Consider the following 23,853-nt stretch of genomic DNA (forward strand, 5'->3'; position numbering starts at 1 on the left):
TAATAATAATAATAATAATAACACAAAAACATGTAACACATGTATTTCTTACATGAACAATAAAGAAGTATAAAACTCACTCATATTTCTATGCTAGCAAGCTAACTAGCCAAGCTATCTAGTTAACCTATTTATTTAACTAACTGGTTAACTACCAATGTATTTAGCCAACTAGTTAACTAGCTATATTTTTTATTTAGCAAACAGTAATGAGCTATCTTATCTTATCTGACTCTTTTTATCTTTGTCTGCAGCCCACTGATTATTTTAGCTAACAAGATAACTAGTTAGCTGTCTATTTAGCTAATAGTTAATAAGTTATCGGTCTATTTATCTTTCTTAGCAACTTACTTATTAATTTAGCTAGTAGTTAACTTTATCAACACAAGGTACAAAACTGTAGCTAATGTTTATTTTAGAATCAGCTAAAACAAACCAATAACAAAGAAGGTAACAGGAATTATTATTATGATTAATAATTGATTATATTATTATGCGTTTCCTTTTAACCAGTTTGAGGTTTTATTTCGCAGCGTAGGCAGTTGATCACTTGATTCACATTAAACTTAAAAGGTTATTTAGTGAATTATTGATGAATAATGTCTTTAACGTTGCATTGTTTTTGTTGTTGTGTGTTCATGTGTGTGCAGAACTCTAGTTTCGTCCTCATCGTCTGTTCTTAAACATGACGCAGCAGAAAATCAGAGCTGCAGGAGGAATAAAATAAAGAAATAAAATATCTAAAACCATACACTCGTGAGCAGAAGAAGCAGAAGCCGTCGTCTGTTTCCTGTCCGTCTCATTCCTGCAGGAAGAAGAAGAAGAAGCTCCGGGCAGAGGTGTGGTCCAATTAAACATCTCTAATCGCTCTTGATGTTCTGAATGAAAACATCAGAATTACGGCTGCAAACATTCAGCCACATGTTTCCTCAGTATAAACTGGACCACACCTTTCCTCAGGTTACAGTTAGAACGACTGTAAAAGCCGGAGCCCAAAGGAAGAAACTGAACTCAAGTTTGACGCGACTCCAGTAAAAGTCGCATGTTCTGAAAAAGTGGCGTTCTTCCCTTTGACTCTCGGCTTCACATCAGACCACTGACATACCAACGGACACGGGGCATCTAATCCAGGTGCTCCTTGGTCTCCCTTATCCCCTTTGGCCCCCCTGTTGCCTTTCTTGCCCCTCTCTCCCTGCAAACAGCGTATTAAAAAAGACAAACTTTAGTCCTCCTCATTTAAAGCCACACATGAAGCAAACGTTTATGTTTGGTTTTTATTGCTTTCACATCAATGTCATTTAGACAGTATGTCAAAATAAGTTATTTCTTTGTATTAACTACTGTGTTTGGTTTGCTTTTTTCTATGTAAATAAAAAAAAGACAATACAGTTTATTTTTGAAGTAAATTTAGTGGGAAAGGAAGGTGAGTGGAGGCAGTTAAAGGAAGGGAGATTAAAGCCAGTGGAGTCAGTGAGCAGCGATAAAAACTTATTTTACAGCAGTTGCTTTGAGCTAAATCACAGATTATATAATTATATGCAGTTTTTTAAACTCAAACATTGTCTTGAGATTACTTTAATAACAGGTTTAAACTGTTGTTTCCATTGAATCCTAACTGCTACTGGTGTTTATTAAATATTTATTTATAACACAGTAAAAGTAAAATTCATGATTGATGATTAACATCATGTGAAAGGACGACCTGCTCACCAGAGTCAAAGGCTCAAAGGGTTCAGGTGAAGAAATGACAACATTAAAGAGGAAAATGATGAAAGGGTTTCCTGACTGCAGTGTTCTCCCACGACTGTGTTAGCGTCTTAGCATCTTAGCCGCACAACTCAAAACACACCGCTCTGCTATTTAAAGGGACAGTTCAAGTGTGGTTGTAGGTAGTTCTAGCACATACATAGTGTTTGCTCCCCCTGCTGGACACAGGCAGACTCAGGCCAGTGGTAAATATAACACTGGGCACACGAGGTGTTCCCTCTACGCAGATGACATCATTGTTTATTCATCATCTGTAACTCATTAACATTTCAGGGGCTCAAAACATCCGTCTAGTTATCCGTCTAGTTCTTTTGTTAACAGCCTACTTTTTAATTTAGCCAACTAGTTATCTGTACATTTAGCTAATAGGTAATGAGTTAAGCTAGCTAGCTAATAGATAGATAGCTATACTTAATAATTTAGCTAGTTATCTGTCCATTTAGCCGATAGCTGTTTAGCTATCTGTTTATTTAGCTAATAGTTAACAAGCTGTCTAGTTACCTTTGTTAGCACCTACTTATTTACTTAGCTAACCAGTTATCTGTCTAGTTATCTTTGTTAGGTGTCGACTTATTAATTTTGCTAACTGGTCAACTATTATCAGTCTATATAGCTAATAGTTGACTAGTTATCTGTACATTAAGCAGTTAACAACTCATCAGTCTAGTTATCTTTGTTAGCACCTACTTAATAATTTAGCTAACTATCATCTGTCTATTTAGCTAATAGTTAACTAGTTATCTGTATATGTAGCTAACAGTTAATGAGTTATCTGTCTAGTTATCTTTGTTAGCAGCCTACTTGTGATCCTGACTTAACATAAAGTTCACGTTGTTACACATAGAATAACTATAGGGTATTTTTTTACTAGTTTATCTCAATATAATAACTTATGTTGCTTTGTAAACCGTTCACTTTCCTGCACCAAAGTCCATAGAGAAATTAAGCATTTTTAGCCTGCGAGGAACTAAAACTTGCTGGTTTACTGCTGCCTCGTGTGGTTAGTTTGTGTCACTGAAGAACACTGAAGTGACAAAATAAGACATTTGAACTGAGTGATGAGGCAGCAGTGGATCAACAACTCCTGGGTGCTGTGATGTTAAAATGATTGATTTTTTCTATGGACTTTGGTGTGGGGGAGTCAGCCGTTGACAAAGTTTCCTGTTGTTTTACAGCAAGATAAAGAGGGTTCTCGTGATCGAGATGCTCAGAACGACATACAACCATATTTCAACATGGAATTAAAGGCACAAAGCAGAATCATGTGAACAGGAGGCGAAGGCTACTGTAAGAAATATAAACTTCAAGGCTTTGGTCTTAAATGCAAAGCCCAGCTGTGAGTGTTGCTAGTAGCAGAAGCTCACATTCAAAAAAATCGATACAGTCACATTTACACATGTAACATTTTATCTTCTGACTTAAAATCTAAAGCTGTTGTTCGTGCATTAAAACTCTGAAATTAGCTTTTGGCAGCAAGCTAAGCCTCGTTAGGAATATCTCCTCTATGCTGATGATCAAAGAGTGGACCAATACAAAATACCAAAAAACTCTCAAATTACAGGGGCCCCTTATCAGCTCAGGGCCCCAAACAGTTACTAAAAAACTGTTGTTACACCCCTGGTGGTTTGCAGAAACGTAAAATAATAACATATTATCTATGGTTACTGATTATTCTACAGCAAACGGTGCCTTTAAACGGGACTCGTCAACTTGTGTTTACGACATGAGAAACTATTATTATTTCAAATAAACAAATGTATTTGTAAACTACATATTACAGTCAAGTTAGTTAGCTTTAGCTTTTTAAGATTTAACTTTTATGAGAGCAAAAATTTGCAAACTTACATAAATAGGCCATAGTCGTCTTCGTAAAAAGATATCTAATATTTTAAATAAAAATTACATTTATTAACTAAATAAATAAAAAAATAGACAGTTAGTTAGCTATTTAAGTATTAGCTATTAGGAGGGAAAAATACAGTTGTAGTGACTTTATTTCAAATAAAAAATAATTTATAACAGTAATGAAATGTGTTATCAAAAACTATCTTTGTCAAGTGGTTAGCTTTAGCTATTTTAGCATTAGCTTTTGAAAAGTTTCTAAAAGTGCAGAATGAATCGTTTGCATAACAAATGATAAAAATCAAAGAAAACCCAGAGCTTTGATTAACTTTCGTCTCAAGACGTCGTGAATATCGTCGTAAACGCGTTCCAAACGACTGTGTTTAAAGGCACCGGAACATTCCGACAGTCACGGGAGATCACTGCTCGCTAATTAGTCAAGGGTTGGAGGGACGGACATTAGAGCTTGCAAGGAGTGAGGACAGTTAAATGAGGAGCAGGAGGAGGAGTAAAGAGGAGGTGTAAGAGCAGTCAGATTAACCAAGGCCAAGGTGTGTGAGAGGGAGAGAGGGCAAGAAACCCGGCAATAAACAGAGCCACGGGCCACAGAGCAAGGTGGAGGGAAGGAAAAGGGAAAAGGAAGACCTGTGGAAACAAAGGAAGACAAGACAGAGAGTAAAAAAAGACACCGACAGCATCTCACAGCTGTGTCTTCAGCACCTTCAACTGCACCGTCTCTCACTTTTACTCGGATTTCTGCTGCAGTTTTGCACTGTTTCTGATATCGGAGGCCAGTTGAAGATGCTGAGAGTGTTCATGAAATGTCAATTCTTTAAAAGATGGGAGTGGAAATGATTAAGAGTCACAGGTTAATGGGAAGGAAAGAGGAAACATTCATTTAGGAGGAAGAGGGTGTGTGTGTGTGTGTGTGTGTGTGTGTGTGTGGACATTACAGACAAAAAAACACAGGTTCTACACACGTCACATTCAGCAGAGCTGCTTTAGCTCATGCTGCTGTGTTTCCAAGAGGAAGAAGATGGATATTAGTCCCATTTCTGTGAATTAACTACAGAGTTTATAGAATGAAGGCTAATCTAGGCTAATCCAGAATTATGGCAGGATTATTGATTCAAAACAACAACATTAAGGTCAGAAACACTGATGGTTAGAAGTTAATTCATCGTCTGTAGACTTCAATCTGACCTTTGATCTCAACAAGTTTAAATTATGTCAACAGGAAATGCAACTTCTTGGATTATTGACTCAGTGGCAAAAGAGACATTTTAGCCACTAAACAAAAGATTCAGCCAACAATAATGAATAGAAAGTATGTTTACGTTGGTCACTTTCCTGCACCAAAGTCCAGAGAGAAATGATGCATTTTAAGCCTGTGAGGAGCTGTACTTCACTGGTCTACTGCTGCCTCGTGTGGTCAGTTTGTGTTACTAATAGAAATCCAAATGAAGGATTTTAAAAGCCGAAGTGACAAAATAAGACATTTAAACTAAGTGATCACTCAGAATCACTGATTTTCTCTCTGGGCTTTGGTGTGGCAGAGTGAGTGTTTACAAAGCGACAGAAAGACGTTGAAATCAGTCGTGTGAAATGTTTAAGTGGTAATAAAAGGAAAATGAAGGATTTATATATTTGACATGAGACTAATGTCCATCTTCATTATAATGTCATAATATGACGAACATTGTAAAAAAAAAGAAAAAAAAAACAAGAATATTCTCATAATATGAGTAAAAATGTTTGTTACCATTAACTACTTAATCTGTACATTTTTAATCAAAAAAATAAAAAAATATGAGTATCTTACCCGGTTCCCTTTGAATCCTTGTGGTCCTACTAAACCCTGCAACAAAGAGATGACACGTAAACGACACGTAAACGACACGTAAACGACACGTAAACGTCGCTGAGTGTTCACTTTTTCTGTTTGTACGTCACTAAAGTTGAATTTACACGACAGGATTTTTCAACTCTGTGAAAATCAACACGTGAGCAGACGTCGGCGGAATCATTTTAAATCATTTTAAAGAGGGAAAAATTGTTTCCTGTTTTTGTTTTTTATCGTTTTCTGAGTCAGAAAATCACTAAAGTCAGTCACAGCTGAAGTGTTGATGCTAAACATTATTACATTATTTATATTTTGGGACATTTGCCACAAATATCTTCAATTTATGACATTTTAACTGTTTTTATTGTGTGTATTTTTACTTGAGTGTGAATTATTTATTTATAATAATATTTATTTATTTTGTTGAATTGTAAATTTTCCTGACCTTTAATATATGTGAACGTCTTTATGCACCTTTTTAAAGTGCTATAATAATGATAATAATAATTATCATTATTATCATTATTGTTATAATAATGATAATAATTATAATAATTGTGATTGTTGAGGGTTTAACGTACAGGGATGCCTTGAGGCCCAGTTGGTCCTGGTAATCCTGCGTCTCCTTTTTCACCCTGAACACAGACAAGAAGAAACACTGCAGCGTTAGTCTGACACAGAGACAGACACAGACGCACACAGAGACAGAGACAGAGACAGAGACAGAGACAGACACAGACACAGAGACAGAGACAGAGACAGAGACAGAGACAGACACAGACACAGAGACAGACACAGAGACAGACACAGAGACAGAGACAGAGAGAGACACAGACACAGACACAGACACAGACACAGAGACAGAGACAGAGACAGACACAGACACAGAGACAGACACAGAGACAGACACAGAGACAGAGACAGAGAGAGACACAGACACAGAGACAGAGACAGAGACAGACACAGAGACAGAGACAGAGACAGACACAGAGACAGAGACAGAGACAGACACAGAGACAGACACAGAGACAGAGACAGACACAGACACAGAGACAGACACAGACACAGACACAGAGACAGACACAGAGACAGAGACAGAGACAGACACAGACAGAGACAGACAGACACAGAGACAGACAGAGACACACAGACACAGAGACACAGAGACAGACACAGAGACAGAGACAGACACAGACACAGACACAGAGACAGACACAGACACAGAGACAGAGACAGACACAGACACAGAGACAGACACAGAGACAGAGACAGACACAGACACAGACACAGAGACAGAGACAGACACAGACACAGACACAGAGACAGACACAGAGACAGAGACAGAGACAGAGACAGAGACAGACACAGACACAGACACAGAGACACTCACCCTCTCTCCCTTTGGTCCTGCTGGTCCTGAAACACCTGCTGGTCCTATGAGACCCTTTAAAATAGAGACATGAACAGTAAACGGAGACGCAGCAGATAAAACGATGGAGGTGAAATCAGTAAATCAACAAAGCCGATGATCGTTGGACTGATGCAGAGTTTGTTGAGTTACTGATCAAAGGAGGAGAAAATGAATGACGTCGTGATGTCGTCGTGTCAGGATCACAGAGGAAGACGCTGCTGCTGCGTCTCAGCGTTCAGTCAACATGCAGCGCGGCGACTCTCCGCATGCTGCGCCGCCATCATTCTCTGCAACACCACAGCAGGACGCGGGAGACAGAGGTCAGAGGTCAGAGGACGGACGCACGACGACGACACTCGTCAGAAAGTGTGTTTTTAAAAAGATGTTTGTTTGAAGGGAAACCGGCTGCCGTTACTCACTTAAGTTTAATAGTTGATGAAAGTAACTTGTAGTAAATAAGTTTAAAGTACCTTAAATTTAGCTTCCTGGTTGGCAGTTAAGGGGAAACTTAAGGGAAATATAACTGTATATTTTGAGACTTTTATAAAACCTTTATTCTCTATGACAAAGTTAAGGGAACAAACGCTGTAAGTGTAAGTTTCCCCTTAAATCACCTTAAACAGTTGTGTATATTTGAGGTGTGAGAAGAACGAGGAGCTGTGGATTTAAAGTGACAGTGAACTCTTTTCCTGAGGTCACATGACGTCTGCAGCTCCATAAACTCTCATTAACACTCATAAATAATCATTCTCTGCGTGTTCTTCATAAGTTTAAATTAAAGAAATGTGATTATTTTCACCTTTTTTGAATGAAAATGAATGTTTTATGGGTTTTAGACTTGAAAAAAACCAAAAACTGGTCTGGTCTCCTTCTGGTCGTTAATTGACTTTGTCTCTACGTCGTCGTCAGACCTCAGACGCTGAGCGACGCCGCGTCCTGACGGAGCTACTTCAGGAAAGAGAGACACGGACAAGGACGGGACGAGCAGAAGAAGCAGGAAAGCAAGCAGACGTGGACGCAGGCAGACATGGCAGACGTCAAGCAAGCTGTAGCAAGGGGGGGGGGGAGAGAGGGAGGAGGAGCAGGAGGAGGAGGAGGAGCAGGAGGAGGAGGGGACAGGATTTTGCGCCACTCACCACTGGACCCGGTCTGCCGTCTAACCCATGAGCCCCCTGTATAGCGTTGTACACAGTTAGAGCAGAGATGATGGAGGTGAGGGTGAGGGTGAGGGTGGGGGAGGAGTTTGGGGTGTGGGGGGTGGAGGAAGGGGGAGGAGTGTGTGAGTGAGTGAAGCCGTGACTCAGGTGATCTCAAAAACACATTCAGATGATGACGATAAAATGGTGGTGATGGAAGGTGGAGGAGGCGAAGTGAACGACAGTACATGTGAGTGACTCCCCCTGCTGGTCACGGCGGGTCATGACATCATGTTTGTAATTCAGAAATAATATTACATTAAATATTACATTAAAGAGACAGTTTACTCCCTCCCCCCATGTAGTTGAATGAGGTAAAATAACATTTTTGAGGTAAGATTTTATCCACTTAACAAAAGACTTTTATCAGTTTGAGTCAACGATGTCTTAAGAACACGTTCACGTCTTTATCTCACTGTCAGACAGGAAACTGAAGTTTGTAAACCACTCACTCTCCCACACCAAAGCCCATAGAGACAATCAGGGCTTTTAGCTGCGGGGACACAGGAGCTGCTGCTCGACTGCTGCCTCGTGTGGTCACTCTGTGTCACTGAGTTAAATCTGAATTCAAGATTTCAAAAGCCGAAGTGTCTAAATAACACATCTGGACATAGTGATGGAGGCAGCAGTGGAGCAACAACTCCTGTGAACACTGAGCTTAAATCCATCATTTTCTCTATGGGCTTTGGTGCAGGAAAATGAATGGTTTTAAAACTCTCACTTTAACGACGTTACAGTATCTAAGACCAAATTCAACGACGTCTTTGTCTCTTTGTGTGTTCATCGTGTCGTCTGTGGATGAATCTACATTTGAAGCAGCAGGAAGCTGTAAGTAGCCTGTTAACGTGACTGCAAATGTGAAGCAAACAAACAACAACAACAACAACAACAACAACATGATACAATATTTCAAAAAGAGGAGTCGGTCTGAGCTGGAAGAAATATTAACAACATCCTGATATTATCATGATTGAAGATAAACTTAATCACTTACAGGCAGTCCAAGATGGCCGCGGTCTCCTTTGTCGCCCTTTTGACCCGTGGCTCCCTTTTCTCCTTTGATGCCGATGCCTGGCTCTCCCTGACACACACACACACACACACACACACACACAGACAGACACACACACAGACACACACACACAGACAGACACAGACGGACGAACAGTTCAGCACAAAGAGCCATGGAGATGTTGAATATTAATGTTTTATAGTAATAAAAACTCAAGGTCTCACCTTAGGCCCTGAAAACCCTTGAGATCCCTGATGACACAAAAACACAACTTTTATCCACCAAATAACAACATAATATAAACTGTGACAAAAATGACAGGTAAAATATTTGTCATTTTTGATTATTATTCATGAATGATTTTTTTTCATCTAAAAGTTCATTTTTGTGTGTATTTAACTGATCTGTGCCGCATGGTAAATTGTCATAGACTGAGTTTTGAGAGACTTTTGTAAAGTTATTTATGTTTTTTCTGGTTTTCAGACACCGTGAGAATATATTTCTTCCAGTTTACAGTGTCAGAATAAACGTTTGCTCTGTGTTGTTGTGTGTGTGAAAATAAATTCAAACAAATTCAATCTCATTTCCAAACAATTGAATACTAACCCTAACCCTTTTTTACTCAGGTATGTTTTTATAGTTAGTGAAAATAGAAGAATGAATTATCTAAAGGTATTAAAATTACACATAAACATGTTTTGAAGCTTATAGCTTCTGTGTATACAGTACATTTTAACATTGTCATGGAAAAAGCAGTTAATATTTCGTTTATACTTTTTTTATTAAAAATACTGCATATAATTGAACTGCTGTGCAGATATGAGATGTAGATTGTGATAATCAGAGAGAGAACAGATTGTTTTTATCTGAAAATGTAATTTTCTAAATGAAAACAAAAAGCCAGTCTTGGAATTATGTCATTATTTTTGACTCACTGCTGGTCCAACTGGTCCTGGAGGTCCTGGTGGTCCTGGAGGACCATAGACCTGTAGACAAACAACAGGTTTCACTTTCAGACGTGTCACTTTTTTGAGTGTATTTGAATGAAGTATTGACGCAATACCAACACAGATGATAGAGAAGGAAATCTACAACCTTGGACACACTTTTCCAACAGGAAACTGAAGTTTGTAAACCACTCACTCTCCCACACCAAAGCCCATAGAGAAAATCAGTGATTTTAACATCACAGCACACAGGAGTTGTCGATCCACTGCTGCCTCCATCACTAAGTTTAAATGTCTTATTTTGTCCAATCAGCATTGAAAATACTTGTTTCAGATTTACCTCAGTGACACAAAGTGACCACACGAGGCAGCAGTAGAGCAGCAACTCCTGTGTCCCCACCAGCTAAAATCACTGATTTTCTCTATGGGGTTTGGTGTGGGAGAGTGAGTGGTTTACAAGCTTCAGTTTTAAGCTAATTAACAGTGAAATAAAGCAATAAAGTTGTTCTTAAGCGATTGTAGACTTGATCTGGTAGAGATCTGGTAGTTTTTCCTTCTACCGGTTACCGTTGAGGACAAATATCTGGGTCTCAGGCTGCTTCATGTGTCAGTACCTCATACATCTTTAAACACACCGATGTCTTATTGACGGACTCTTACCATTTCTGACCTCGCTGTTTCTCCAGGTTCACCTTTCAGACCCTGTCACGACAAACACGGACACAAAGGTCACACATGTCTGACAAATGACGAACAACATTTTCCCACACAGAAGTGTGGCTAAATACAAGATGTATTCTGCTCTCCCTCCACACACTGCATCCACAGAGATGCAGTTTGAAGGGGCACCATTGCATACCATTGAGCCAGGTAATCCAATAGGGCCCGGGGCTCCTGTGGCCCCCTTTTCACCCGTAGGGCCATCTAGACCCTACAGAACAAGGAAGGGGAGATAGACGTCACGATAAAAGGCCGAGCATTTCAATTCAGGGAGTGATGAGGTGATTTTGTTTGAGTTACAAATCAAAGTTTAAAAGACAAACAAGGATTTGTGGAGAGTGAAACACAGAGAAATCTAAACTATGAGCAGAGTGATGGTGCAGGTACAGGTTCAGGTACATGTTGTGGTCGGGGATGCAATGCTGCCCACTCGACAAATAACACTGGCACATTTGATCCACTCCACAGAGAATTAAACAGGAAACTGTGTTTCAGGGAACCCCTGATGCGGTTAACAGAGTCACTCACAGGTGATCCAGGTGGACCCAGGTCTCCTTTGGGTCCTGGGAAGCCCATGGCACCGTCCTCTCCTCTGGGACCTAAAGGACCAGCTGGGCCTCCAGGACCAGGCTCTCCAGGTTTCCCTCTGGGTCCCTGAAAACACACAAGGTCAAATTTAACCTTCAATAAGTTGCAAACCAAGGCGAGTGAAGCTGCTTTCAGGGGTGCCAGTGAGAGTGGGAATGTCCACTTCAGGGGTTCTGGACATTCAGAATTAAGAATTATGGATCATGTGGGAGTTTTCTTCATCCTGTGTCTATGAGACCCATACTCTCAACAACACCTGGATTCTCCAGAAGTGTTTCTGCTGTCTTGAGTTGGTAGAAGTGAAGAAGCCTCTTGGATGAGAGGTGAAAAGTGTTCAGGAAAAACCTTAAGTCCACATAGACAATCCTTCCAATGTACCTTCAACCTTATTTGAAAGACAAACTCTGGAGAACATCCAGACCCAGTTCTTCAAAGATTGTCTGGAATCTGCTTGTGTTGAGACAAACATGTTTTTATACACAATCTAAAAATAATGAGCTTTCATCATTACTCCAAAATCCCCTTTTCAGACCACTTTTCAAATCTGGACGTCTGGAGAATCCTGGTTTGCTGGAGATGGTCTTGGTAAGATAAGAAATGATGGACGACCCAGGCAAGAACACCTTTCCCGCTGCGTCCCAACATGAACTCACAGGAACATTATGAAGAAGTTTTACGAGGGGACAACCAGGGGACATTTCAGATAATGTCCAGGGTGACGTTCTAATTCAGGTCTTATCCATGAGAAAACAGAACTTTTCCTCTACAATATTCTTCTTTTTGTTCTCTCAGTTTCCCATAAACATGACATCATTTCAAGAAATGTCTTCATACACTGTAGTATATATACGACAGGCCTGTATGTGGCGCTGTATCACATACTACAAACACTGGAAGAAGACGACATTGACAAACACAAGGGTGCTGTTTTCCAAAATGTGTGGTTCAGGGCTCTAAAAACCCTGGTTTATAATATAAAGCCAATAAGAATCATAACCTCATCGGACAATCTCGTGGAGATAAATCTGGACTTCAGCGCAGATTTATCATCATAACTGACATTCACGTAACATACAGTATTTAGCCACTAACGACGAAGAATCACCTTCTCGCCGTCCAGTCCTGGTGGACCTGGTAGACCAACTTCACCCTGAGGAAACACAACACAAGTAGCAGATGTTGATAACAGCATCATTTGTGGTCTCCAGCATTTTTAAGGACATGTTAAGTGTTTAAAAGTAACGACGATGTCTTTAGACTCGTCTTGTAACCACAACAAACTAACATGAAACGTTGCCATTCTCAAAAGATTTGTACCTTGATACCAGAAGAACCGGGGATCCCTGGAGGTCCAGGTAATCCAGGAGGACCCTTTAAATAGAAGAGATCAAGCAATTATTATTTTTTTTAAGGTTTTTTCAAGTAGTTGGCACTTGATATGATAAGAGCTTACCATTAAAGGTATGTTACGAATATCCTGTGGAGAAAAAAATGAACATGTTATTTGATTTGAACATGTTTTTATTAGATACTTTATCTCTATCACATATATACATATATATATATATATATATATATATATATATAGGCCACAGGTGAACTGTTCATATTTCACTGCAATATGAACAATGCAATTGAATATGTAATTATTATCATTTAAAGTGACCGGTAAAAGTAGATTATGACAGAATTTTTATGACCCTGTCAGTCAAAATGACAGACAACGAAAAAGTCTAGCGCAACCTCTGATATAAATATAAAAAACGTGAAATTTATTAATAATTCCGACATACATTTTCATTCTGGATCTCAGCTTTTCCAGGCTCTCCGGTCGGACCTGGTGGACCCTGTACGATGACAATGTGATTAAAATATTAGTTTTTTGTACATTTACATTTAAAAATGTTGTCACACACTAAGTGGAAGCTATGACTTACTCTCGGCCCAGCTGAGCCTTCAGGACCTCCCTCCCCCTAGAGGTTGACAGAGGTATAACACTTAGATTTTCTGAAATCATTGGTCATTTATTATTAAAGGAGCCAGTCTTAACTCACCTTTACTCCATGGTCTCCCTTTTCTCCCTTTAAGAATGAAACATTCACCTTAACACTAAATATTTCTTGATAATCTTTTGTATGTTGAGCCTGATTTTTGTAAATACAATATTGTTTTTTTTTCCAGTCCAGTCCAGTAGCTGGACTGAGTCCTTACCTTGAGTCCAGTTAGTCCCGGCAGTCCTCGTGAACCTGGTTCTCCTTTGATACCTTGGGCCGCAGAACTCGGCTCGCCCTTCTCTCCCTGCCACACAAACACAGTAAACAGTGTAAGTATTAACTGTAATGACGGAGTATCATTTATTATTTTAGTATTAACATACAGAAAGGATTCTTCCAGCGATCCATTCAACTTTGACCCAAAAACAAACAAATGCAAATCCAGGTGTTGTTAGAAAATGTGATGATGACGATGATAAGAGTCGTTAGGCTCACTCTCAGGGTAAACATGGCTGCCATCAGGGACACAAGGAAGAACTGATTTTAGCCATTTTTAACTCTTCTTTCTCTTTTAGTTTAGAGCATTTTCAATTAACCACTCTCCCACACCAAAGTCCATAGAGAAAATCAGTGATTTTACATCACCGCACACAGGAGTTATTGATCCACTGCTGCCTCCATCGCTAAGTTAAAATGTATTATTCTGTGACTCCTTAGTCCGGATTCACATTGGTGACACAAACTGACCACACGAGGCAGCAGTAGACCAGCAGCTGCTGCGTCCTCAGGAGCTAAAAACGTTGATTTTCTTAATGGATTTCGGTGCTGGAGAGTAAAGCGGCTTAAAAAAGTCAGTGTCCTGTTGAAAATGCTGTTTAACAGTGAGATAAAGACTCAAACAAAGTCTTAAGACAGAATCCATTAGAGATCATGACTCGTGTCCGCGCTACAGTACCTCGCACAGGGAGTTCACACAGCAGTAACCTCACCTTAAAAATCTTAAACTATCCCTTTATCAGGTGCTGTATTATCTATTTAACAGACTGGGACACTCAAACAAAAATACCAAGGGAAGCACAGAAAAGGTTAAATCTAAACACGCCGAGCCATTGTCAGAGCTCTGACAGTCACATCAACAAAAACACAAAAACAGTGATGTGATAAAAATGATCCAGTTAGTGTGGACATGGAATAACAACGAGAAACACAGACAGTCCATTCCACAGCACATTCCATTCCAGGTTTTTACCCTGTAGCCCCTCTTGCCAGGGATGCCAGGAGTACCAGGGATTCCTGCCTGACCCTTCACAGCAGAAGAAAGACATTTATAATGACCCACTGATGGAATAATAACACACACACACACACACACACACACAGTCATTTCTTTACCTTTAACCCAGGAGTTCCTGGGAAACCTCGTTCACCCTACAATGGAGTTGACAAGTAAACAGACGTTCATTTAAAGCTAATTATACATACACACACACATATATATGTATATATATATATATATGTGTGTATATTCCAAGTTTAACATCCCTCACATGCAGATGCATTTATTTAAACAACAAACGTTCATGCGGTCACACAGAACCTCTGGATTCTGTACCTGAGTAGATCTGATCCAGGACAACATTCTGTACCTGAGCAGATCTGATCCAGGACAACATTCTGTACCTGAGCAGATCTGATCCAGGACAACGTTCTATACCTGAGCAGATCTGATCCAGGACAATGTTCTATACCTGAGCAGATCTGATCCAGGACAATGTTCTATACCTGAGCAGATCTGATCCAGGACAACGTTCTATACCTGAGCAGATCTGATCCAGGACAATGTTCTATACCTGAGCAGATCTGATCCAGGACAACGTTCTATACCTGAGCAGATCTGATCCAGGACAACGTTCTATACCTGAGCAGATCTGATCCAGGACAACGTTCTATACCTGAGCAGATCTGATCCAGGACAACGTTCTATACCTGAGCCTCTGTACAGAGCAACATTTCTGTTTGTAAAGCCAAATGAACAACGATAAAGAGATGCAAAAGAAGACTGACACAAACACAGACTGATATAAAATAACCATGGAGAGAGATGCCTTTTCTCCTCAAATGTGTCTGAATATATATGGAGTGTACTTGAAAGGTTGTATTTTTGTATTTTGGATCTTGCACCTGGCAAATACTCCAAATTACAAAAAACTAAAACTAGTAAAAACTAAACTAAATCTAAGCATTTAGCAAACCCACTCTACAAACTAAAATAAAAAACAGTCAAAACAAATGAAAAACTATTATAACCTTGCTCTAAACCCACACAACATTCTTTTGTTGCTGTAAGGCGACAGTGCCGGCCACTATACCGCCGCGTGGCCCCTTTATTCTATTCTTAACCTTGTAAATCTTAATTTACTGTAAATCTAGCCGAGGATCAACCTGTCAACTCTGTGATTAGAGGATGACCTGCTCCACACCGAGGTCTTAGAATCTGTGTAAAAATAATATAAAAAAAAGTGAAATGGAAATGTGCGACTGATAAACATCAAATGTCAAACTCCAGCAGAACAATGAGGCGTCTGAAACACGGTTGTTAAAAATAGAAAAGAAAACAAACTGGAATGAGTTTGTGTCCCCACATTCCATGATTGTCCCCACTGAAAAGGTGTAAACTCACATTGGTGTCACACCTTTAAAACATAACTTTTCCATGGTTTTAAACTGAGAATAACCAGATTAACAATGATAATAAAGATTAACAATGTCACCTGAGATGTAGAGAAGAAAAAAATTCTCCCCACATTCCATGATTGTCCCCATTGATGAGGTGTAAACTCATGGGTGTGTGTCACACCTTTAATATATATATAACTTTTCCATGGTTTTAAACTGAGAATAACAGGAATAACAATGATAATAAAGACTTTTCTCAGTCCACAGTATACAGTATTGGCCACTAGATGGCAGGACAACACTGTTATAGAGGCTGTAATATCAGGATAAAGTGGGAGTTTCACTGTGGAAGTTTGTTTGGAACACAATTAACCAAATTGTAACTGGAAAATTGTTTTTTTTATTTTGTCTTCTAATAATAATAATTTCTGACTGACTGTACACAGAGAGGTGTAACACTGCCCCCCACAGTCTGAAGTTCTTTATTACACTTCAAAGTTCTCCCTCGTCCTATCAAAGCTCCTCTCAATATTCTATTAAACCACAATAACTCAAGTTAAAAATGTTTTCAAAACCAAGATCAAAAATACCTTATCATAAATCAGTGATTCACATAACTTTAAAAGTATACATATATATATATATGTATATATATATATATGTATATATATATATATATATATATATATATATATATATATATATATATATGTTAATAGGAACAATTATATCTGTGTGTTGGAAGGAAACTGAATAAAATTTGAATCTTGAACTGGAACAAATAAGTGATAAATATCTGTGATATTGTCTTACAAAACATTCACCAAAGTTTATTAAATTAATAATATTTCTTTATTAAATGCTATAAAATATACACATTCATATTTAATATTATGACTAATGTTATATGACTCAAGTCTTAACCCTGAAAATATTAAGCCCAAACAGTATACAGTATATATTCTAGTTACTTAATGTATATATTGTATTTTTTATAATCTTAATAGTCAATATCTTTCTATATTTTACATCCATAGATGTCAAAATGTATTATTTATTTTTAATTATTTAAAAATTAAATAATTGGCCCAAAAAATTCCCTTGAAACACCCCTGCTATCACAGCTATAATGGTACCTCCCTGGAGCCATTTCCTGTGTGCAGCATGTGTGATTCAGAGAAGTGTGACAGTTCCTTTTCACCATCGTTTAGCAGTCAGATATCAAAGATAGAAATGACGGTCAGGACCTCCATGATCTGTGGCCACGCCCACAGAGAGGTGAGACCCCCCCCCACCCCAACAACCAACCAACTAACTGCCCCAAACAGGAAACAGCGCCTCACTTTGATGTCATGTCCCCCCCGTCCCCCCCAGTGGCCTCAGATGTTCGCACTTCATCCACCGTGTTTCCATTTTTAACTGTCCTCTCTCTCGTCTCTGGGACACACAGCGGACGCACGTCCTCGTGGATGTGTCACACTGGCATGTCATGTCCAGATTTATCGATATGCTAATCTCTGCGCTGAGGCCCCCGCTGACCATGTATGTCCACTTCAAAAGAGCAGGAGAAGAACACGGAGGGTTCAAGCCCCGGATTTGTACCGAGATACTTTTAAATGTGTCGAGCGTTTGTCATTATCTTCAACTGTAAAAATCTGTGTCTCGTCACTGTTTTTTTACTAATCTAATGAATGAATGAAGTTATTTATTCCAGTTCATATTTCAACAGATCAAAAATGAGAAATAATCCATGTAACAAAAATAAACAAACTAAAACTCTAGGACAAGTTCGTTCAAATACCACTGGTGCAAAATCAACAAAATCGCCAAAATAAGGGAATGTTCAATCCAAGATGGCAGCCTTCCTGTTGGATTTGGATAATGGTCATAACGTAATGTTTTCTTCATCCCGACCTTCTCCACGTGTGTACTGATTTTCGTGCATGTACGATAAACTAGCTGCTCTAGTCGAATGTTTTCTTGGGGACGCGTTCGCCTCTATGCAGACGATACACAATCCTTCACAATTAAACAAATCAGGCTACAACGATCGAATTCTCCACAATAAAGTTGAATGATGATCATTTTCATATCGCAACTACAATGTAAAACAGAAAGACATGAGATTATAATTGTGGTTTTTCTAATGTTTGGGTACCGTTTTAAATACTGCCTTAAAGTTTTAGATGGTGTTTTTTCATGTTCTTCTCTATACGAAATTGTATATCACATATGTTTATAATATTTTCTGTATTTCATTGTTGTTTATGCGCATTCTTTTGTTATTTTTGTTTTTACTTTTACAAATTTTAGTTGCTTTAACAAGATCATTTCACTTGTTAAATTCACTCTAAGGATTCTCAGAGTGATTTAAGACACCAGAGTTCTTATTGTGACCGAATAAACCTCCAGAGGGCGCCAAGTTTGTCTTCTGAACATTTTCTAACCACTGAGTTTTCCTCCATCATCATTATCACTATTCCAAATCTCTCCCATCTGCAGACTTCTGTATTTTTTGGGGTAGTTTGTCAAAAATGCAACAAGCTTTGTCTGCGTCGTTAATGGCCAGACATCGGGCCAGCGCTGTTCCCGCTGAGTTTTCTGGAAAGCGAGGAGCTTAAATCTAGAGAATGTCATCATTTGTGGTTTGTGTTGTGCAGATTTCAACAGTCGTGGTTTTACGCCACAAAAATTGAATTCCTGGCCCACTCTGGTTCCTTACAGCAGCTCCGCTGGATTAAATATAGACGAGATTTCCCGCGGGTCGGACGAAGCCACAGCTCCATACCTCAAAAACCATACCCTCACAATGAGGATGCTGTCTGCAAAAGCACTCTCTCTTTATTATTAAACAATAAAGGCCGTTTCCAGATCGCTATTTCCTGTGGCTACCAACAAGTATGTGCTTTCCTTGAAGCTTTTTTTCTTTCTTTCCCCCTGCTTTTCCTCTTCCCTCCATCTGTGAGGCTTAATGGAGAAAACACACATTTGGCCTGTGACGGCTACTGCCATGCTACCAAGACTGAGAGGAGCTGCTGTAGGTGTAGGTCACCCGGGTTTTCCTGAGGTGCTGGAGTGCACCACAGACAGAGTTCAGAGGTGGACCAGGGTCACTAACTGAAGAACGCCAGGGAAAACGGATTTAAACCACTCATTTAAGACTCATCTAATAACACCTCTACACCAGCTCTATTCGAAGAAATTGTGTTGCCTTTTCTGACTGGAAACTTTCATTTGTACACCACTCACTCTCCTGCACCAAAGTCCATCCAGAAAATCAGCGCTTGAAGCTCACAAAAACACAGGAGCGGCTGGTCTACTGCTGCCTCGTGTGGTCAGTTTGTGTCAATGAGGTGAAGCCAAACGAAGGCTGTCAAACACCGATGTCACAAAATAACATATGAACTTACTAACGAAGGCAGCAGTGGTTTAAAAACTCCTGTGACCCTGTGAGCTTAAATGGCTTAAATGTTTTTAAGATATCATAGATTAGAATTTTATTCTGTGAGCCTTTTGTCAAGTGGCTAAAATCTATTTTCACCGCGTCCTCGCTGGAAACTTCATCTTATCCCTTTAAGGACGGAACCAAGAAGGCCACGTACTAAACCCTAACAACACAACACACACACACACACAACAACAAAAACAGATATTGCTAAGCAAAGCCAACACAGCACAACAAACTGAGCACAAAAAAAAGACTTATTTATGAGGTTATTGTGACAGTGTAACGTCATGTACTCATGAATCGAAATTCATGACATCGTTTGCGTTCACAAACTAAGTCTCACTCAGACAGAGCAGAGACACACACACACACACACACACACACACACACACACACACACACACACACACACACGCCTGTCACTCTACCTTCTCTCCCCTGTCTCCAGGGAAACCCCTCTTTCCTTCAACTCCCTACAGAGTGAATGAGAAAAGCAGCTCAGAGAAAATCAGCGGACATTAAAAGCAGACGCACTCTTTCTTTCTTTCTTTCAAACAGGGAGGAAGAGAAAAAAAAGACTGAGAGATGAGGAAAAGCTCGAGGGGAAAAAGGAGTTTTTTCCTTCCTGACATGGAGCTGACAGGAGGAGGAGGAGGAGGAGGAGGAGGAGGAGGCGGCATCAAAGCAGCACCGTTGCCTTGGAAACAAATTAAACAGTGGCCAGCAACGAGGTGATTCCTCATCCATTTTCTCAGTTACTAATTAAAGGGACAGCTCAGGTCTTTTGAAGTGTGGTGGTATGATTGTACGGACACTGACTGTGCCGTGAGCGCCCCCTGCAGCGAGAGCCAGCGTGGAACATGGTCAAAACAAAAGAGTTACCTCTCTGAAGATAACTTCAAAAATATTTATCTCACAGTTAGACGGGCCATTTTGTAACGCGTGCTTTCCCTCGCACCAAAGCCCATAGAGAAAATCCTGGATCTAACATCACAGCACACAGGAGTTGTTGATCCACTGCTGCCTCTGTCACTAAGTCCAAATGTGTTATTTTGTAAGTTCTGGCTTTAAAATCCTTTGCTCGCATTTACCCAAGTGACACAACGTGACCACACAAGGCAGCACAAGACCAGCAGCTACTGTGCTCCTGTGAGCTTAAATCAGTGATTTTCTCTATGGAGTTTGGTGTGGGAGAGTGAGCGGTTTACAAAGTGACACAGACGCTGTCAAACTGCGATAAAGATCAGATTTAGTAACTCATCCATTCACACTTTCACACATCTGAACTGTCTCTTTAACTCACAGGGAGTCATCATTTTAATATATGCACAGTTTTAAGGACTGTTTTAGATTCAGATCCTGATTCTGTCGTCATCTTCAGACTCATGGTTCTATGGTTGCTGGTGTGTGTGTGTGTGTGTGTGTGTGTGTGTGTGTGTGTGTGTGTGTGTGTGTGTGTGTGTGAAAACAGTCGATGGTTCATGGAAGCGTCAGGAACTGGAGACAACAGCAAAGACATCAATGAAAACATGAAGTCTTACCTCAATGCCTTGGTCTCCTTTAACGCCCTGTGAAGCAAAGCAAACACAGTGTGTGAGGAAAAAAACTATCATTTGGTTTATGAAAAGTTTCCCAAAATAAGAAAATAAAAGCTAAAAAGAGATTTCATGATCTTTATCCTGATTTTTGTTTAGTTTCTTGTTTCTTGAAATGACCTCAGGTCCTGTTGTTCTTGTATTTCAGAACATCTACCTGAAGGCCTCGGCTGTTTCCCATCCTCTGTGTGACCTTCAGCTCTGCAGCGTGGTGAGCTCGTAAAAGAAAAGCTTGTGGCAGAAAACGGAAACACGATTCTGGTCTGATTTCAAACAAAGTGAGAGGGAAGAAGAGCCGACGTTTACGAGGCAATAATCTGCACAGAAGCTTCCAGCAACAAGGAGAGAAGCTGAGGTATAAACTTTAAAAGGGACACGATGTTTTCACTGTGACCTTTACTGGTTTTATACCTGACGTCAGACACAATGACTTCCTCTGAGAGTCACACTGTGGAAACTGTGGTTCTGCAGCAGTGGAGAGGATTTAAGGATTAAATCAGTTCAGGAACCTTCAGATTTACTGAATTATTTCAGCTCCGTTTGAAGTTGAAGGTGGAGATTGAAGGTTTAAGATCAATCACAACAGAAATGTGCACATTATTATTATTATTATTATTATTATTATTATTATGACACTGTAGATGAAATGAGTTGCTTTGAGACCTGAACTGAAGTCTGAACGGGAGAAAACAACTGTAGCTACACTGTCAACTTCTTCCTGTGAGAATATCCTGATCTTGTCTAAACTTCAAACTTGATATAATTGTTGAATTTCTGCTCCTGGTCTCGACCTCACGTCCCTCTTGTCCTCTCCTCTGTCCCCCATTTTTTCCTTTCACCACAACCCGTCTTGGCAGATGATGCACATCTTTGAGTCTGGTTCTTCCTCTCCACTCACACCTAGTGTTTGCTCATTGTGTGAAGTGCAGTTGTTTCTCTGCTCTCTACAATGCTGTGTATGTACAGAGCCTTGAGATAATGTGTGTTGGTATTTGGAGCTGTACAAACAGAACTGAATTGAACAGGTCGAAGTTGAGAGAAGAAAGAGTTCGGTACTAACAACCATCTCCAACTGTGGGTGAAAACTTTTGCCTTGGATCATTTCCTTGTATATGATTTTTTATAAAAGCATTTTTCAACAGCAGGATTGTAAAAACCTCATAACCTGTGCTCAGTCCTCTTCAGTGTTGGTGGTGGTTGAATGCAAGTCGTAGCATATTACGGACGCCATCTCACACCATCTCACAGAAGCTTTCTGTCAGTTTTAAAGCCTGTTTAGACTTTTCTTCTTCTTCTTCATTGTTGTTTTCCTGACTGATTGGACAATTGACTCTATACTGCCCCCCACGATCTCTGCTGGTATTGCTGCATGTTCGGAACTCAAAGTACGGACAAAAGACAAAAGTCACAGACTCCACGTTCTTCTTCACTGTTCTACTAAACCTCCAAAGCAACAAACGACGACGTCTATAAACTCTCTGCTCTCTAATGAAGACGCATAATGTCCTGGATTAATGCGTGTGTGTGTGTGTGTGTGTGTGTGTGTGTGTGCGTGTGCGTGTGCGTGCGTGTTCTGTAGAGGAAGTCCGTTAAGCCATGGAATCACAGAGAAGGACAAGCACGTGGAGATCGTAGCGGACAAAGCTCACTTTGACCTCTGAAGACAAGGTTAGATCGGGCTGTCATCGCACACTGTGTGTGTGTGTGTGTGTGTGTGTGTGTGTGTACAAGCCGCGTCCATCTCTGAGAATATTGTGTAATAATCCCGTAAACACTTTCCACTGATTAAAGACCAAAACCATAAACATAGCAGCAGATGTTACTCTGTGAGGTCAGAGACTCGGAGTTTATGTGACGTTACAAATGTTCAACTATAGCAAATATACATTTAACACTAAAAACATTATTTTATAAGAAGGACGCAACGTTAACATCGTGAAATGATTCCTTTTTCGACAAATATTCTGAAAATCTATTCTAATTGTTATTGTTTGCCCCATGTAAGAAAGAAAGCAGTAAACATGATATATTTTGGTTTGTGGATAAATCATTTGAGGTTCAGGAAACAGCGATCGAACATTTTCTGACATTTCATGGACAGTTGAGAGAACGAGCCACAGATATTGTTCTGGTTCGTCTCACTCCTGTGAGCCGTACCATCGTACGTACCATCGTTGTCTTTATTCAGATTTTTTTTAATCGTCTTCTCTGGAGAAGTAAAATCACTGACTCTCTCTACTCTGTATTTATTTCATTTTTGTGTCTGTTGTATATTCTTGTGCAAAATAAGTCAGAAAACTCAGTTCAAGTTAGAAAGTGAATTACCTGTGGTCCTTCAGGACCTGGTGGACCGACGTCTCCTCGACCGCCCTGCGCAGAAACAAAGACACACCAAAGATTCACATCAACGCATGGAACCATCTGTTAATCCTATAACTGTCCAACTGACACAATTCAGTTTGGATAAGAAATGCAAGAGAGAATATTACTTTATTATTTATATATGTCAAAATAAGAAAACATAGAGAGAACTTTTGTTTTGTTGTGTAACGGTGTCTGTTTGTCCGTCTCATAACTTCACAGGTGACGTCATAAGGACACCAGAGTGTGTTTAGCATAAATCATTTAGCATGGTAAAGTTTGGATAAAACAGTTTTTGTCATTGTTATTAATATTATGACGTCATTATTTTTATATCTGTGTTTATATGTTGATGTAAACATCTGAAAAATAATGAGCATTAAACACAAATGAAATACACAAAAACACTGACTCGACAGAGTTGATTTACGTGCCAAGTTTGATAATGCAGGA

General features: G+C 39.6%; 1 protein-coding gene across 15 annotated transcripts in view; it reads right to left on the reverse strand.

Annotated features, from left to right (window-relative positions):
* The window catches only part of col13a1 (collagen, type XIII, alpha 1), a 55,410-nt gene that overhangs the window by 5,868 nt on the left and 25,689 nt on the right, over nt 1-23,853 (reverse strand). For 9 of the 15 annotated variants that reach the window (XM_058651033.1, XM_058651037.1, XM_058651036.1 and 6 more), the window contains 23 exons: nt 23,365-23,409; nt 20,986-21,012; nt 19,873-19,917; nt 14,713-14,748; nt 14,570-14,623; nt 13,538-13,624; nt 13,381-13,407; nt 13,264-13,299; nt 13,120-13,173; nt 12,780-12,803; nt 12,644-12,697; nt 12,432-12,476; nt 11,267-11,392; nt 10,878-10,949; nt 10,679-10,720; nt 10,007-10,057; nt 9,296-9,322; nt 9,054-9,140; nt 8,000-8,035; nt 6,843-6,896; nt 6,034-6,087; nt 5,432-5,467; nt 1,106-1,192 (listed from right to left, as the gene is read on the reverse strand). In XM_058651033.1, the coding sequence (XP_058507016.1) occupies nt 1,106-1,192; nt 5,432-5,467; nt 6,034-6,087; nt 6,843-6,896; nt 8,000-8,035; nt 9,054-9,140; nt 9,296-9,322; nt 10,007-10,057; nt 10,679-10,720; nt 10,878-10,949; nt 11,267-11,392; nt 12,432-12,476; nt 12,644-12,697; nt 12,780-12,803; nt 13,120-13,173; nt 13,264-13,299; nt 13,381-13,407; nt 13,538-13,624; nt 14,570-14,623; nt 14,713-14,748; nt 19,873-19,917; nt 20,986-21,012; nt 23,365-23,409 (1,206 nt within the window). The remainder of the gene's footprint in view (nt 1-1,105; nt 1,193-5,431; nt 5,468-6,033; nt 6,088-6,842; nt 6,897-7,999; nt 8,036-9,053; nt 9,141-9,295; nt 9,323-10,006; nt 10,058-10,678; nt 10,721-10,877; nt 10,950-11,266; nt 11,393-12,431; nt 12,477-12,643; nt 12,698-12,779; nt 12,804-13,119; nt 13,174-13,263; nt 13,300-13,380; nt 13,408-13,537; nt 13,625-14,569; nt 14,624-14,712; nt 14,749-19,872; nt 19,918-20,985; nt 21,013-23,364; nt 23,410-23,853) is intronic. The other 6 variants (XM_058651035.1, XM_058651044.1, XM_058651047.1 and 3 more) reach the window with 5 other exon arrangements.

The sequence above is a fragment of the Solea solea genome, chromosome 15, assembly GCF_958295425.1.
Source record: "Solea solea chromosome 15, fSolSol10.1, whole genome shotgun sequence".
In the NCBI taxonomy this organism is placed as follows: domain Eukaryota; kingdom Metazoa; phylum Chordata; class Actinopteri; order Pleuronectiformes; family Soleidae; genus Solea; species Solea solea.